Here is an 18,306-nt window from a genome sequence, read left to right as displayed (position 1 = left end):
AGATGTCCAACCTCCCTCAAAAAAGTGTAGTGAAATCAAGGTTGAGCTATGGGTGCTTGTTCAGGCAACACCAAGTTGAAACCAGGGCATATCTTTCTGTTGTGGTTTAACTCCAGACAGCAACCAAGCACCACACAGCTCCTCACTCCCCTCCCTCCCAGCAAGACTGGGGAGAGAACTGGAAGAGTAAAACCAGAAAACTCGTGGGTTGAGACAAAGTTCATTAGAGAAAGCAAAAGCTATGTATGCAAGCAAAACAAAACAAGGAATTAATTCACTCCTTCCCATGGGCAGGCAGGTGTTCAGTCATCTCCAGGAGAGCAGGGTCCCATTATGTGTAATGGTGACTTGGGAAGACAAACACCATCACTCCAAATATACCCTCCTTCTCCCCCCCCCCCCCCCCCCCCCAGTTTATGTCATATGATACAGAATATCCCTTTGGTCAGTTTGGGTCACCTGTCCCAGCTGTGTCTCCTCCCAGCCTCCCAAGCACCCCTCACTTCCTCACCAGCGTGGCAGTACAAAAAGCAGAAAAGGCCTTTGCTCTGTGTACGCCCTGCTCAGCAATAACAAAAACATCTCTGTATTATCCACCTTGTGTTCAGCACAAATACAAAACACAGCTCCATACTAGATACTGTGAAGAAAGCTAACTCTTAACCCAACCCAAACCAGCACACTGTCTTTGGAAAAGATCAACACCTGCCTCAGCATGCTGCCCCTGAACAAGATCACCAGTGGCATTAATTCACCTTACTCTCCCCTACTGGCTTTCCAGGGAAAGGGTAGCAATGACTCCTCAGTGGCTCCCCTGAAGGCAGCATACCAGGAAAACTGCTTCAATCTACCTGTAAGTAAGTCAGAAATAAGCCTGGATGTTTGTAAACTCAGCCAGGTCTCTCTTGTGCCAATCACGGAGAGGAGCTTGGGGTGCTTCTCCAAAAGTACAAACTCTGAATATCCCTTTGGTGAGGGACAGTCTGCCAACCACAGATAAAGTGCTGGGCTTCTCTCAGCTTCCTGTTTTCATGAAGACCAAGCAAGCTGTATCTTCTAAATAAATAAACTAAACCCCTCCCATGCATATAGTGAGAAGGACAGATTAGTTAGTTTTAACGTAGTTGTTTAAAGGGAAAAAAATATGGTCATAGTAAAAACACCTGCAAGGTGTGGAGCTTATCTTGCAATTGACTGAATCTCAATTTATCTGAAATATGTAGATAAATAAATAACAAACACATGACTTTAAAGGTGTTTAACAGCACTAAACTTTTCAGAATTGAACTTCTTCACCCAGGCCTATCCTCTGAATCTGATATCCTCTTGATTCACTCTTCAGGCAGCAGATCCTTCTATTAGGAGTTAGGGTGATACTAGACCTGTAGCCGGCACAGAAACAGTTTGAAAACTGACAGGGCACTCTTCTGCCTCTCAGCATGGATTTGCACTGCTTAATTAATGAAACAGTAGCATTTCAAGGCCAAAGGAGAAAAGAGGTTGAAGGCAGAACTACAGCTCTTGTTATGCACAGGTGCAAGAACCGACATCACTTTCATCTTTAAAACACGGACTTATTTCATCACTTGGGTTGGCCTTGAAAAACACATGGTTCTTCAACTCACCCTCACTTTCCACAGCTTTAAGGCTCGAAAGTGATCAGGCAGTGGGCAGGTTAGTGCTGGAATCAGTCTTCATTGATGAGGGTCCTTATTTTATAGCTGCCCTCTCTTAAGAGGGTAGCATATGATCCTGCCACCAACCTCTCAAGTAGTTAGTCATAGTGGTCATAACATAAAAAGATGTCTCTGTTGGAGCTGTGCTTTCTTTTAGCACCCATGTTGTCTGTGGTAGTGAATCTGAACAGATATTTCTACTGAGCTGCTCCAAGGGCGTGGCTTGCTGAAGCTGGCAAAACTGTAAAAGAAATTAATGCACCTGGGTCCATGATGTGCATCTAGAACTGGATTATACTCCAGGTCACATCCCAGCATACAGCAGACAGGAGAAAAATTATATTATCTACTTTATAATTTATTCTAGGAAAATGTTTTGAGTGGAAACAATCAGCGAGAGATTTGTCTTCCTTATTCAGCAGTTACGTATTCTCTGTTCTCTGCAGAACATGGTAATATTGTGGGGTGATTTCCTCACTGTCAGCTTATAAAAATACAACACTAATTTGTTGTAGTTGGAGTGGCTCTGCTGGGAACCCTTCCAAAGCAGCCAAATACCTACATGGACTGACTTGGCTGCCTGGATTACTACATGTACTCTAAATATGGCAGGGTGAGACGTATTAGAACATACCAGCCTAGTCACCATCTCCCTGCTCTTGTACTCTTCATAGTAAAATCAATGCACATTGTGCTCTCGGGCTGGGGCTATTTTTAGGTGTTATTTTTCCACTCAGTCTGCAGCTGTTTTCAGTCACAAGCTTCTTTAACTAAAACAAATACACAGTCCTTGGCAAAGAAGTGATTGTAAAGAGGGCAGAAGTGTGCACATGAATCTTGTTCCTGCCTCACAAGAGTAGGGAGGGTCAGAGTGCAGCAAAGAGGACCCTGATGTCCTGGGAAGCCAGGGTCAACAGTCACCATCATGATTAGCCCAAATTTCAGTCCTCTTCCAGAATGACCGATGAAGGGCAGGATTCTCAGCGCAGAAGAATGTGGGAGGAGAGCTGGAAGGCTACCAGACCCTGCATTATCTGCAACACTTCCTCGAGAGATACATACAGTCATTGTCCATGATGAGCCTTTTGCCTTTAGTATGCACAAGCTCCATCAGCAGAGTATGTAATCCCATCATCCCTATTGCATTGTTGTAATTTCTTCCTTCCCTCTCCACCTTGGGGAATGGAGAGAATGGAAAGAATGGGAAGTTATCACATGGGATGTCTCAGAAACAGCTGTTCTTTAAACAGGACCTCTGGCTTTTGGAGCATTGCCTAAGCTCTGCAAAGCATGAGGGCTGAGCTTCCCTTCAGCTGCAGAAAGGAAAAAGCTTTATTCTTTCCTCTCCACTGCTCCCCCTCTGACCCAAGGCAGAAGTGGAAGTCCCTAAGGCCAGAGCTGCAGCTCTCTGTCTTCAGTGTGGGAATGGCTTGGTTGGGCTTCCTGTTAATTAAGAGCAGGAGAGAGCAGATTAATCCAACTATGTCTTGTTTGGTAAGCTGAGTTAATGTCATATTAGGATACGTTTGAAGTCAAGAGGAGTTAGCAGTAGCCAGCCAAATGCTTTTAATGCTGTTCAAGTGATGGAGAGAAATGAAATGGAGTGATTGTATTGTCTGAAGCCACTCCCATCCATCAAAACTGGCACTTCCACCGTCTACTGGTAACAGACATGGTACTGAGAAGTCATAGGTGTGGAGATGCATGCTAACCTTTAGTGCTGCATATAAGCCATGAACACTGAGAAGCTGTATGCCCTCTCATGGGTCTATCATGTCATAAATTATCATGGTTATGCTGGTGAACATGAGAAGATGAGCAATATCTTCATTTCTCCATCATCCCATTCAATTCATCTGAGAAATATCACTGAAATAAGAGGAATACTGTGGTGGACAGTGCATGCTGTGCTTGACAGCAGATGTTGGAGGGATTTGGAGCTCAAATTATAAAATCCCAGATGACCTCCTTAATCCAGGACAAGGCACACTTCTGACATGGAATAAGGATGAATGTGTCTTGCAAATATCACACTATTAAAAAAGCTTTATTCTGTGATAGGGGGCCTTCACAGGGAGGTTGATGCAAGTAAAAGAAGTATAATTTTAGCTTTTTCTGTTTTCACTAAGTAGTGTACTTACTAGTGCCACTACATAAAATGCTAGCTAGCTGTGGTGGTAATTAAAAAAAGCTGCATCATGAGAGTCATTTATGCTCATCTTTTGACTCACATTGTTGAAAATCAGCTTTCGGTAGAGTTTACTGTTTTGTCAGAAGCTTTCTCACACTGTTCTCACACTGTCCATTAGGAGAAACGCTGTTATCCTCCATGTGGACTGTCTAAACCACAAGTGTGAAGTGCCTTTTTGTGCTATACTATCAAGTTCTTCAGTAGGTTTTGTATGGAAATCAAACAAAGAGACTTTTTCATGAAATTGGAAGTGCCCAGATTATATTTCACATGTGAGTTTCCTTGTTTTTATTAAAATTAGGTTTGCTCATTTGCCATTTTGAAGCTAGTTTGAAATGAGGATCACCTTGTATCCTAGGAAACACAGTGAGAATTTTATATGTGATCACATTTTTATCCATGTTATGAGAAAAGCAGATGGTAATTAGGTGCATTATTCATAGGAAAGCTTGTTGAGCGCAGTGTCTGTATGGTTCCAGCTTCGATTAGAACTTGTTTGGAAGAACTACTTCATACCTTTCAATTGCCCCTCATTAAGTGCAATCATTACTCTTCTGTGCCCCTGTGTGCTTTAATTTGTGCAAAAACAGCATCCATAATATTATTTAGAAAAAAACAGGCAAATTTCTGGGGTCCCTTTCATTCTGCTTGACATCAGTGTGATCTTTCTGTCCATCCAAATTCATTATTATTTATTGCATCTGCAAATGTGCCTTGTGAGAGACCACTTGGCAGCAGGAGAGGTGCAGAGCTGACATGTTTCAGGGACAGCACCTGAACCACTGGAAGAGACCAATTCACCTACTTAGGTAGTGGAAAGGATGCTGAGGGCACACTTAGAGACTGGGCCACTTTGCGTAAGAAGGGCAGGTGTCAGAATTCCTGCATGTCCAAGCTTTCCACCATGAACAGAATGACAGGACAGAGTGACAGAACAGAAGAGGCACAGCCGTGCTGCAACAACAACAAAGTGTCTGCACCAGGATTTATGCTAGCTCAACACTGCCTACACATTTGCCTATTTAGGTGAGTCCTAAGTCATGCTCAGTGGGGTGACTAGAGATTGCCAGATAGCTGGTTGTCAAGCCAGAAATTTTTTGCTCTCCTCTAGGGACCATTATCTCCTGCTGTAGGACTCTGAGATAGTACAGCTTCTTGGGACCCAGAGAACCCATCACAGTAAAGTTCTTCTGTAGAGGCAATAATAGTGACATCCTCCACTTCTGAGTCTGATCTTCTCACAAACTGGGGAGTCCCTGTAGTCCCTGTAGTACTAGGACAATAACTGTGTTCTCCAAAGCCAACGAAAAGCCAGACACTAATACCTGTGCCTTTTGCTACTCACTGTCTCTTTAAATAACACATTTGCTGTGCAACCTAAGCAGGATGTTTTCTAGATCATATCCAAAAAAGTAGCCATGGACTTTTTGGTCCTAGCACTGAGTGTTCACTGTGTCCTGATACTATCAGTGATCCCATACGAATGAGCTGATGCACCATCAGCTAATAGAACACACCACATCGCATCTCTTTGGGGATGCTGATGCTTCCCTGACTCTTTCAAAAATATGGATCCAATATTCAGTTCTTGTTTCTCAAAAGTCTTCAGAAAGATATGCCCTCATAGTAAATTTGGGTGTTTCTTCCTCTGTAGCTTTGCCTCTCAGAAGATAGCTAAGTATACAAGAGAACAGAGTGGGATGATCAACAGAACTGAGTTATACTGGAGTGACTGGATGGGATGCCCACCTGAAAGCCTGACTGCCATTTGAAAACATCCTTCCTGAAGACCCTGAGGCAATCGCCTGGCTACATATATTCTTACAGAAGTACAAGATGTGTCCATCTGCAGCACAGCATTTCCAGTGAGCCATATAGTCCTGACTCAGAAATTATCCAAAAATGAATGACTGGGAAGTAGGACCCACCGCACACAAGTGTCCTTGTTTCTCAGTGAAAAAATCTTGTCAGCCTAGCCCAGTCTTGCACTTGGGCTTTCTCCAGAGACTTCTCTGTAAAAGAAACCCAAGAAGTCCTCACAGATGGCACTCAGACTTGGAGATCTCCATATGGAAAATATTTTTGGAAAGACAAATAACTGTAACTGGGTCAGACAAGGAGATTTTTTTCCTATTGCCCCTGAAAATAAAGAGGGATAAGGCTATTGTTTGTCTGCTTATGCTACACAGAGTCTTCTGTAACCTTCCACAGCATGCTAAAGTGGGCATATAAGGATGTTCAAGTGCATAATAACACTTGCATCATGCAAGAAAATGTGTGTGTTTAAGAGAGAGGTTATTTGGTCTTATCAGGACTGTAGATGCCCATGTTATTTATTTTGTGGTTAGGATATTAGCAGCACCTGCTACGTCATCTGTATTTACTTCTAAAGAAAATAATTTCAGCATTTCCCTTAATGACAAACTAACACTCTAATGTCTTCTCTCCCCTTTGCAGTAGACAATACACTTAGACAGTGCCAACTGTGTCCTGCAGAAATAGATTGCTTTGAAGTAGTCCTCAATAAACAGATGTGAGGGTCCAAATAAACCTGGCAAAATATACACTTGACTAAACAATGCAACAGCATATTTGAGACTTTTTTCTTCTGCATTTGAAATGTTTCCCAAGTCCCTGACTGATACAGTAGATAGGGTGGTTCTTAAATATTCAACCTAGTCATCTTCAGCTCTGGTTTCCCAGAAGCAAGGTAACACAAAACTGCCATAAAATCTAAATAATTTGAATTCTCTGCTTTGTTAATCATAAAATTGAAGAAAAAATTGTTCTTTCTGTTTTCACTTAGAATTCCTTACACCATGAGTTGTCTATCATTTAAAGTCTCACCATGATTTCCGGTATAGATTTTTATCATTCATTTTCAGGCTTCTGCCATCAGAAAATTTGCTCTATGCTCCAGTAACCCATCTCAGGAATGAGCTCCCTTCCTTCCCTTCCTTCTTTGCACTACCATCACTTTCCTGATCTCTCCAGCTTCTTCAGGTGGTGGTGCTGGCCAGTGCCAAATGCTGATACTTCACACCACAGCTTGCTGTGAAGAAATAAAACCCCCAATCCACAATCAATTTTAGTCATAATGATGCTACTTAAATAATTAGACAAGGACCTGAAACAGTGGGCACAGTGAGTGCATAGACTCATTGTCCCAGTGTCACTATTCATATCTAAATCCCTAACCTCAGATGTCTGTCTCAGTACAGAACCTCTTAGCAGCTTATCAACTGGCCTTTTCCTAGAAAAAAGCCTGACCATGTCAGGGGGGTTGGAACTAGATGATCTTTAAGGTTCCTTCCAAACCTAACCATTCTATGATTCTAAAAAAAACATTCTCAATCATTATCATCCCATGCTCCACCTACACAGTTACCAAATCCTCTAGATCTCCTAATTGCTTTTCCAGAACAGGCATGTGACCCTGCTACAAGCTTATCAGCCGAGTTGAAAATAGGAAGTGAAGCAAAACAGATGGAATTTCATAACCAATTACATACTACAGAGGGAACCATAATGTGTAGGTTTCTCATTTTCAAACTGAAGTCAGTCATCTTGTTATGCCTCCTTGAAGCTCTGACAGATCCCCTATGTTCTCTTCTGCAGAGAGATCCAGCATGTTGTCATATGAGCATACTGAGATCCTGCTCCAGAGAACTCTAACCAGTGGCTCATCTTCCCTTGATCTAACTGCTTGACATGTCTTGTCTGCAATGAGTCTCTTTCTTTTGGTATTACTGGGCCATCATGCTCTGATTTTCTGTGAGTGCCTAGTAGTTGTCTTTTATTTCACAGCTCAGTGAAAAAATGGAGTAACTATTAGCAAAGACTCTTTAAACAGCTAAGAAATGTTGGGTTTGTGACCAATAAGTATCATGGGCTCGTAGACAACAAATCCATGCCAAATATGGGTGAGGCAATTCTACAGCAGAAAGGCATAATTAATGTGAAGAGGAATTCCCTTGGTCCAGGCTTTCACTCCTGTCACATCTGAGCTTGTGGGAATCAAAGTTTATAGTACTTTTAAGCGAGAAGAAGACCTGGCCCAAGAGAATTACAACAGAATAAGATCCACACATACAAGGTGAGAATTAGGCTTAAAATATCAAGAGCCTGGAGATTTTTTAGTAAAGCATCTAGGTCTCTCAATATCTTACGCATTAAATTAATTTAAATGGGCTTGTACAGATTCACCATGTGGATATAAATGCAGTGATGATGCAGGAAATCACCCTGTAGGAAGCTGTACAGACCATCCCTTTTGACATCATTGTGAGTAAATTGGAGGAGAGTCAAAGAGAAAGCTTGATCCTGTCAAGTGAAGTCCCAGTGAGGAGCATACTGCCCTCAGATACCACCAGCACAGGCTACTCAAATGAGAATGTGAGATCTTCAGCACCACCAGATATTGAATGGGTGGGAAAAAATTAAATCAATTATCCTACCAGGTGACAGGTGTCTCACTGAGGACATAAAAAACAAATGAGTACTGTAGATGAGTGGAAAAGTTGAAAAGTGACCTAGGAGGGTCTTTTGAGAGGGAGGTATTCCCATCTGAAGAGCTGATCTTTGGCTCTGTTCACATGCTCCACCTGAAGCGAGTGTGCAGCACAGGGGAAAGAAGACGCAGAACAACGAAAGATGATGAGGTCAGGGAGGGATGGATCAACAGTGCTGCTTTCTGAGCTGTACACCTGTATGTGAAAAAGAGAGAGAGAGAAAACGCCACACTGCTTGTTGTGAAAGGTTACAGGAGTGCAAAGAAACACAGAGGTAATGTAAGAAAGATGTTTCTAGTTAGTACTGGTACAGCAGTCAATTGAATGTGTGTCAATTCCCTTTCTTCCTCTGTGCGCTCAATATATATATTTAGATGTGAGCAGAGACATTGTTAATCTCAGATCCCAAATGCCATTTTGATAACTGCCAAGACTGGGGGGGGTGCTGCTGTAGCAGCAATAATGCGATGTTATGTTTTCTGTCCTGATGGACGATTGTATGTGAAGTGCTCTTGTCTCCAATATGTACAATATTTCAAACTTTCCTGCCAAAAATAAAAATGGAAAAAATCAAGAGAGCCTTGAGGCAACAATAACTTATTTGACATCAAGTTACATGGGTTTTACATGTTTATTTCCTCAAATATTCAATTAAAAGCTTACTTACTGTGGCAGATGTCATATCACATGGTGCATATGCTCCCTCTCCAATACAGAGCAGCTTTTTAGAAATGACTGCCAAAATGTTGTAAGAACTTTTATAATGGTTTCAGGATGAAGCATAAAATGTAATAAGCCACACATTTTTGTGTGTATTTTATTGATCATTTAGTACTAGCTTTCTGCTTGGGGGTGGGGTTTTTCTGATTGTTTTTTAGGGGGGAAGGAGGAATTGTTTCCATGAAGAGAGGGAGAGAAGAAAATTGTTGGGTATTTGAAAAATGAGCATAGGTACTTTGTTGTGAAAAGGCAACTGGAGTGACCTGAGTAAAACAGGTTTCTTTTGGTCTGCTCTTGTTCCTGAGTGCAAAACACAAAAAGATGTGTAACTACTAATAAGAACTACTTCAGTAAGTTTAGTTCCACTGTAAGCATTTTGCTTCTCTTACAATCTCTGAAAACTCTATTGTTGGCCATTTGGTTGGCTATTACGTGGGTAAAACCAGGCTGTTTTCCAAATCCTTGTCTGATTTCCATTCATAAAGTAGTGCATGTATTAACTACACTTAGATTAAATATTAAAGAGATGTAATGCATCTACATCTATCCAAATTTCATATAGCCACCTGTTACACCTCAGTGTAACTAGCTAGTGTTAGCTAGTCATTGGTGGCTTTCAAGAAAAAAGATGTTTTCTGGTTGACAGTCGTCCACACTGGAAATACTGCATGCTTTGCCACAGCACTTAAAATCAAGACCTTACTCAAGGATGCTGGACTACTTACATAAGGGCCTAATCAGCTATGATGATCTTTCTTTTGACTGATACTAGTAAAACAGTTCAGAGAAAATGCTAAAGCATCATGAGAACAGAGCTGTGAAAATGAAGACTGAAGGTAACAACACTCGTATTTGTTTGTGCCTGGTGAAGTCTCGTATAATCCCAAGGAACAGGGTCCCTGTTATTTACTGTCTCGTTCAGCAACAGAGCAGCAGACCTAGGAAAAAGGGTGAGTTTTTACAACATGGCCATAACACGTGCCAGCTGACATGTTACACACAGGACTAGGGTGAGGCAGTAATATGGATCTGTCTTCGCTAGTGTTGGTGGCTGCTCCAATCCCTGTAAACAACACATGTCAACACTGGATCAATACACTTGAGATGACAGCGATTTATGGATTTTGAGGAGCTTTTAGGACAAAAACTCCCCAAATTTCCAAAGTGTCTTCACTGCACAATAGATCCTGACTGTCACCTCAACATGGCATTTAGCTCTCTGCGGGCAACTACAGAGAGTCTTTAACCCTAACTTTCCAATGCTTTCAGCCCATGACAGGTAGTGTTTAAATTTAAGCTTTTATTTCACTTCAGCATAGGCTTCTGATCCACCTTCTTTGCCTTAAGAAGACAGGCATAAGCCTGTGGCTGTGAGGCTCCAAAACATTTCTCTCTCCTCTTCTGGAAATGATTCTGAGCTGAAACTACATATTTGACTCCTTTCTGCAAAACTTCAAAAGCAGGCAAGCAGAGATGCCTTGTACAAAAAAGAATGGGCAAACTCACTTGTTTGAGATAAACAGGGAAAACCAGGGGTTGCCTAACATCTACAGCCCAACAGAGGTGAAGCTGCTGCAGCTCTTTGTCTCCAGGTGTCAGAGACTGAAATGTTTGATGATTTATGCATTCTAGAAGACTTTTGCAGGCTTTTGACTTGCATTATACCTCTGATGAGCAATCCGGCCCCTCCCTCCCTCCAGTGCTGAATGTGTGAAGCCCTGAAAAGGCAAGAGCTGAGCTTGCAGGTTTTTGACCTTTGATGGGCAATTGAAGGGGCAGGACCTCTGATGGCCCATAGGAGCCCATCCCCCCTCTGGCAGTCGGGAAAAGGGCGGGAACCAGGCCAGACACAGCAGCTCTTGCGCAGGGCCCAGGGAGAGATTGGAGGCTCGAGGCATGGCCCGTGACACTGACCATGGATATAATACCTCATAACTTCTTGGAGTGTGGGGGCTTCCCTCCTTCACCTCCGGCGGATCAAGGCCACCACTTCAACTGACAGACATGGAAGCTGCAACTACCAAGTTTCATCGCTGGACCCTGTGGGCAGTGACTATATACATCTGTCCATTCTCAGCTTCTCTTTCCCTTACTATTATCCTGCTTTTCTCTCCCCTATGCATTTTCTCCCCCCCTCCCAAAGGTTATCTCTATGTCACATTGTTATATGACAGCACCTAAAATTCTAGCATACCTGTTGATGCAAAATTGTCCCCTATGCATTTTCTATCTCTATGCCACATTGTTCTATGACAACACAGAAATGCTAGCATGCCTGTTGATACAGAATTGTTAAAAAAACCTTGCCAGTATATGTTTTCAGACACCTATTATTCACTGTCGTTTCAGTCTAATCCACCCCAAGGGAATTATTGATAAAACCTGGGTTACCCCCCTCCCTTTTTCTGGGGCGGGTCGTAACACCAGGTCCTGCCAGTAGTGAGGCTGAGTATGTATTCCCAAGATGTACACACAGACACATACACACAATCATAAAATCATGGGCTCATTTAGGTTGGAAAAGGCCTCTTAGATCATCCAGTCCAACTGTTAACCCAGCACTGCCAAATCCACCACTGAACCATGTCCTTCAGTGCCACATCTACACATTTTTAAATATCTCCAGGACTGGTTACTCAACCACTTCCCTGGGCACCCTGTTCCAGTGTTTGACAACCCTTTCACTGAAGAAATTTTTTCTCATATTTAAGCTAAATTTCCTCTGGTGTGACTTGAGGACTTCTTCTCTTGTCTTATTGCTTGTTATTTGGGATAAGAGTCTGACTCTCACCTCATTACAACCTCATGTCAAGTAGTTGTAGAGATCAATAAGGTCTCCCCTCAACCTCCTTTTCTCCAGGCAGCTACCTCAGTTAATCCTAATAGGATTTGTGCTCCAGACCCTTCATCAGCATGTTTGCCCTTCTCAGGACACCTCAATGTCTTCCTTGTAGTGAAGGGCTCAGAACTGAACACTGTACTCAAGGTGCGGCCTCACAAGTGCCAAGGACAGGGGAACAGTCACTCTCCTGGTCCTGCTGGCCACAGTATTCCTAAGACAAGCCAGGATGCTAGTGGCCTTCTTGGCCACCTGGGCACACTGCTGGATCATATCCAGCCATCTGTGAATGAGTAACCCCAGGTCCCTTTCTGCTGAGCAGCTTTTCAGCCACTCTTCCTCCAGCCTGTAGCAGTGCATGGGGTTGTTGCAACCCAAGTGCAGGACCTGGCACTTGGCCTTGTTGACTCTCATACTATTGGCCTCAGACCATTGATCCAGCATGTTCAGATCCCTCTGTAGAATGTTTCTGCCCTCCAGCAGATCAACCTTGGTGTTATCTGCACTTACCGAGAGTGCACTCCATCTCCTCATCCAGAGCATTGATAAAGATATTAAACAGAACTGGGTCCAACACTGAGCCCCAGGGAACACCCCTTGTGACCAGCTGGCAGCTGTATGGAACTCCATTCACCACCACTCTCTGGACCCAGTCATCCAGACAGTTTTCTACCCAGCAGTGTACCCATCCAAGCCATGAGCAGACAGTTTCTTTAGAAGAATGCTGTGGGAGATGTTGTCAATGTGCATATATATGATACACACACTGGTCATACAGACCAATGTACACAGGAAACACCTATACAAATAAAAACTTTCTGAGCAGCCTGATTCTGTTTCCCTCTCTGGTTGATCAAGATGAAAATACAATAGCATATTGGATAGCATATGCATGTATACAGATACATGCCTTATAGATCCCTCCTTAGGTACTCAGTCTATGCAGTAGCTGGCACTTAGATCCCTGGTCACCCCAGCTTCTGGCACCTGCACATACAGGAGCCTGAGACCCACAGTCCTCCTCCAACTGCTGGTACTCAAACCTCCTCTTTGCCAGATATACCTGTACACACATATATACACTCACTAAAGATCCCCCTCGGACACTCAGACTATCCTATGGGTGGCCCCTGGATCCCCCTGCCTCCCTGGTACCTCATGCACAGGCTCGCACACATAAGCAAACAGTTCTCTCAGGTAGCAGGTCCAGACCTATGTTCTCTCCAGTGCCTCACCCTTAGACTTTGTGGTCTCTCCCTCTTCTGGTTTATTACTGATGGTTTTTTAATGCATTCCAAGCTTGCAAATACAATTCCTTGGAGACAACTGGTCCTTTGTCATTTTGATACAGAAACATACAAAAGAGACATGGGAAGCCTTTTCCATCCGCCCACGTTTCCCCATTATTGTTCGACTGCTCCCTTCAGCAAGTTTTGAAATACATTTTCTGGTTCAGTTTCACACAGATCCAGCATTTCTAATTCCATTATTGATTTTTACACCACCATCTAAGGTGCTTCAGGGTTTGGAAATTCTTTTGTGGCACTATGCTACTTTTTTTTTCTTTTTCTCCGCCCGCTTCTATAATCTGCAGTTATATGGGGTGTATTGGTCTGACATTAAGCCATATTCCAGGACTGACTGGTGGTCAAAAGTTGTTCCATACTGATCAGTGTCTTTAATTAAAAAGCTGGTGAGATCAATGCCAGCAATCTCACAAGAAACTCTGAGTGCTGACAGCAGTCGCATTAGCACGGTAACTTTGGGAATTGCTCTTCTGGGCTATCCATGTCCCTGGAATGCTGGGCTGGGATTCAAAAAGTGCGTTTCTGCCAAACCTTGTGAGGCATAAGAAGGTTACACAGAATACAAGTCAGAAAAGTAAAGCCTTTGAAAGAGTGCTGTTCCACAGATGCAGTTACCCAGAGTTACTCTGAAATCCAACTTGCAGAGTAGAACTGGGAAGGAAGGAAAGTGCTGGAATTTAAGTTCTTGCACAAGACTGAAAAGCCCGTTGAAAGACTTCAGCTGACAGCAAAGCGTCCACAAAATAAATGGCGATTTAGGGTCTCTATTGACAACAAAAAGCAAAGATCAAATATCAACAAGGGTGTACTCCAAAAAGCATGCTTACAAGCTTAGTTTGATGAGGAACCAAGAGTAGCATCTGTAGCAACAGCTATTTCCTCCTGGGTCTTTGGAAAAGAACCCTGCCTACATCTCCCCTTCTTTTTATCAAGCAATGGCTACTCCAGGCTCTGTCCAAAGACACATGCTGATGAAGGAGAAGAGGCATCAAGGTCCCTCTTGATCTTAATATCTCTAGTCTTAGGGGAACACCATGTTCATACCTGTTGTGCAGCTCAGCGCAGCCACAGAGGGAAAACTCCATTCCAGTCTCACACAGGAAAATTCCTGATCACTCACAACTACAAAGTGAACTTAATGAATCTGGAAAACAAATAAATAAATAAAGTAATAGACCTGAAACACTGGTGGAGTTCCATCAGGCATGAGGAACCTGGATGCCAAGTCTTCGTTATCACAAGCATTTGTGGAAGCCCAAAGATAGCTTCTGTCCATATACCAAACAGAAAGATGGGAGCTAGATGTAAAGTCAGCACCAGCAGTTGATCACAAGTACTCTGTGGTTGCTGAAAACTAGTCCTTTGAGATGGTTCATGCACTAGCCCTTGAACTGAAAAGCAAAGAGCATGCAGCATATTTTTCTTCATACAAATCTCAATCCAGTATCCAGTGAGAAATTTGGATCTGCATTAAGATACCTAAACTTAGTTTTTCACCTGTCAAAGATACCACTGTGGTCACTGGAAACTTAAGGGCTATTCAAACACACCTAAAACTCAATTGCTACATTTGGTCAGCTGAATAGCTATAAAGCTACATTAAATTTTAAAGTCTAAATCTACAAGCTAAATCTCCCCCCGCCATGTCTCTCTGTGGCAAACAGCTGGAACTGTGCAACAAGAAATGATTGTAGCAATAATCAGATTGGCTCTACCTCTAACAAAAAACTTTGTCATGGAAAGGCTGAACATGTGTTCATACACCCATGAAAGAGGTGATTCCTGCCAAAAAAGGATAAAATGAACAAACAATTTTTCCCTTGATTTGACAGGTCAGTTTCAAGATCTTGTTTCAAATACACTTTTTGATCTGGTTTGTGGTATCATGCTAGTGTCTGAATAACTAAAGAAGTACTGCTACCAGCCATCCAGAAGTAGGAGATTGAATGACATAGGAGTTCTTTGAGATTTGTTTTTAATCAATCAGTGTCAAGGGACATAACTTTCTGCATGTCTCTCTTCTGGGGTATATAGTAGTTCTCCCCTTTGAAATTACCTGTGACCGTCACTGCTCAATTTCAGCTTTTCTGTGGAACATTGGGACCTTCAGGTATGTCCATATTGCAAACAGGATTGAACAGAAGGCTGATTTTTTCGGAAACAGTACACAGTTCATTTGAGGGAGAAAACACACTATCGTCCTTTGAGCTGGAGACATAAATATGGACACTAACCAGAAAATATGGAAATATTCATTTACTAGAAATTACGTAAATTAGGAATAATAGTTTTAGAAATTTAAAATCTAAATTCTAATAAAATGCTTAAATATATTGCAACCAAATATTGGAAAGGAAATATAACTTCCATATATTTTTGTACATTGTTAAAACCCCACAGAGCCGACTTGTTTTACATGGGAAGCAGTGACATGTTCCTGCAGGTTTCAACTGATTTTATTAATAAAGGTTTTCTGAGGTGAATGCATCTGACACCAAAGCCAAATCTTTAGGAACTGGGACAATTAAATTAATCATTCAGGGGTTTAGCTCGACTTGATCATATTATGATGGAGAAATTTAGTCATAATATATGATATTGACTTAATAATTGCAATCAAGCTAGGTGATCTAAGAGATGACACCTCTGGGCCTGTGATACTGGCCTGTCACAGTACACAACCAAAGGGAAAACTTTTTTTTCTGAAGATGCTATCTTTTGGAACACTTTGCTTGCTTATATGATTAATAATTAAAGGAGATGTGTTCTGACCTGTCAAAGAATATTAAAAGACCTATCTGAAACAACCTTGCAAAGTAGTTCAAATGTGTGCAGTAACAAAAATTGAAATTACTTGGCTTACTCAGATCCTGAAGTCAAATATTCATTTATCAGAGTCCAGAGTGAAAGACAGGTACTTCCAGGGGTTGGCTCCTCTTAGCTGCTAGACTGTGAGATGCAGATGGGATGAATCATCTCCTGTTTCTCTGTATTAGTTAAAGAGGAAGGTGAGATCACTGACATACACTAAAGTCCAGTTTTAGATGGTCACAGGGGAATGAGTTCTTCCCTTACACTTTCCTGATTTGGGAAAAAAGCATTCTCTGTGGAAGAAAACTTTTCCAGGTATATACCGTAGGTATATGCACCTACATATGAGACTGCACTGTCCTATTCATTGATTCTGGTTGGATTATCTTTGTCACAAGGTAAGTAAAACACTATACTTCCCTTTGATGTCCAACACATCAACTGAGAGTGAAACTGGCCCTCACTAGAGCCCTTGCACACAGCATGCAAATGTCACGTGTGAGCTCCCCCTACACGGTGCAGGTCCCAGAAGATGGTGAACATGCTCAAAACAGAACTGGGCATGAGCACGACTAATGAGACAGTAAGGTAAGACAAAAAGGCAGATCCTTTCTTTTTCCTGGTTTTGGGCCACACGAAACAATTTGGAAAAATAATTATTGGTCTTCATGCCAAATACCTGCAATATTTATATTCATATGAGTATGTTCAGAATTAAAATTGTTTTGAGTCAAAGACATTCTTCTTTTGGAAATATTTGATTGTCTAAAGTTAGAGCCGGCATTATTGCCACTCTGCTTCCTGGACAAAATTCTTTTTCCAAATGTAAAGACTAGGGATTTACATCTGGAAGGAAAGAAAAGCCCTAGGAAACATATCATGGGATCTTGGCTCCATTGAAATCAACGACAAAACTTTCACTGATTTCAGCAGGACTGCAATTCCAGTAATTGCCAAGGAATTTGTGCATGCAGCTGTTCAAGCAACTGTGAGCATCTGTGGTGTGATTTCTGATCATGAGCAAGAGAGACTTTCATGGGTTAATTGGTACATGCCTTCACTAAATCTAGTGTCTTCCCTTTTGTTCTCCTTTAAAAGTATTTTCCTTTTAGAGAAACACCGCAAATGAAATTTGTTCTGCTGCTGTTCTGTGCAACACTGGAGGTGAATTACATGTACTGAGTAGATGATCCACTCTATAGGAAGTACAAGACACCAGGGAATATTTATCTATCACTGTGAAGTAAACAGAGCTAAGAAGTAAAGACAAAGTGGCCAGAAAAGGTAAGTATGCACATTGACTGGATAACATAAATGTCATGGTTTTCAAATCTACCTGTTCTGTAACTGTGATTAAAACTATTTTTGATTCACCTTGGATTTACATTTATCTTGTTTGGCTTTGCCCATTTGGGAAACTTTAAAAACTGCTGCTTTCAGATTCACTGAAATGTTAAAAAAAAATGTCAGTTAAAAACAAATGATACGTGTGAAAAAGATAAAACAGGAAGTGAATGGTCAAGTACATGGCACAGATCAGAAGGGTTAAATTAACACACAGTAAATATGCTCAATTATTCTGAGGAAACAAAAAATGATCAGCAGAACCACTTGTATAAAAAAATCACTCTCACCTGGTGCATCTCTAAGAAAAACAGATGTAGAAAGCCCATCCTTCTCCCTAGTAAAAGATGCTCTAAACTTTCTAGACAGACTCTTTGGGAGTGATTAACAACATAAATTGATCTTTGTGCAGCGTTTTAGAGATCTGTCTCCTCACTAAAGAGCGAGGTTAATAGATGCATCCAGATTACTCATTTTCAGCTGTTTCTAGTTTAACTAACGTAAAATGTTATGTACAACTGCCATGGTTGGGAGGCATTGTTTCTACATTCCTTTTTTAATTTTAGCAGCTATATTTTTTCCTCTTAATCCCTATAATAATCCTGTTTTGAGGCATGATTAATTATTTAACTTTGCCATTCTCTCAGGGAAATGATGGACTAAATTGCATGCATGTTATTAATACAAAACACCATTTTGTTAGCTAATTTAGAATTTCACACCCACATCAAACAGGCAGATGTCTATAATCTATTATTTGTGATCCCGCTCAACTGTGCTGAGCAGACAGAGCCCGCACTCCTGTTCTCCCTCCCTGCTGTGAGGGCAGCATCCTGCCGTCAGGTCCCCTCGGAAACCCAGCCCTGCACACACTGGTACACCATCATTTGAGTCTTCCAATTTCACA

General features: G+C 41.8%; 1 protein-coding gene across 1 annotated transcript in view; it reads right to left on the bottom strand.

The window, feature by feature from the left end:
• Positions 1 to 8,443: 8,443 nt before the first annotated feature.
• Positions 8,444 to 18,306, bottom strand: part of SEC61B (SEC61 translocon subunit beta) — a 69,102-nt gene continuing 59,239 nt past the window's right edge. The window contains exon 4 of the mRNA XM_064658864.1: positions 8,444 to 8,573. Within this exon, the coding sequence (XP_064514934.1) occupies positions 8,459 to 8,573 (115 nt within the window). The 3' untranslated portion in view covers positions 8,444 to 8,458. The remainder of the gene's footprint in view (positions 8,574 to 18,306) is intronic.

This window comes from Pseudopipra pipra, chromosome 1 (assembly GCF_036250125.1).
Source record: "Pseudopipra pipra isolate bDixPip1 chromosome 1, bDixPip1.hap1, whole genome shotgun sequence".
Taxonomy (NCBI): Eukaryota; Metazoa; Chordata; class Aves; order Passeriformes; family Pipridae; genus Pseudopipra; species Pseudopipra pipra.
The sequence above is the reverse complement of the archived record's forward strand: the minus strand, read 5'-3'. Positions and strand labels throughout refer to the sequence as shown.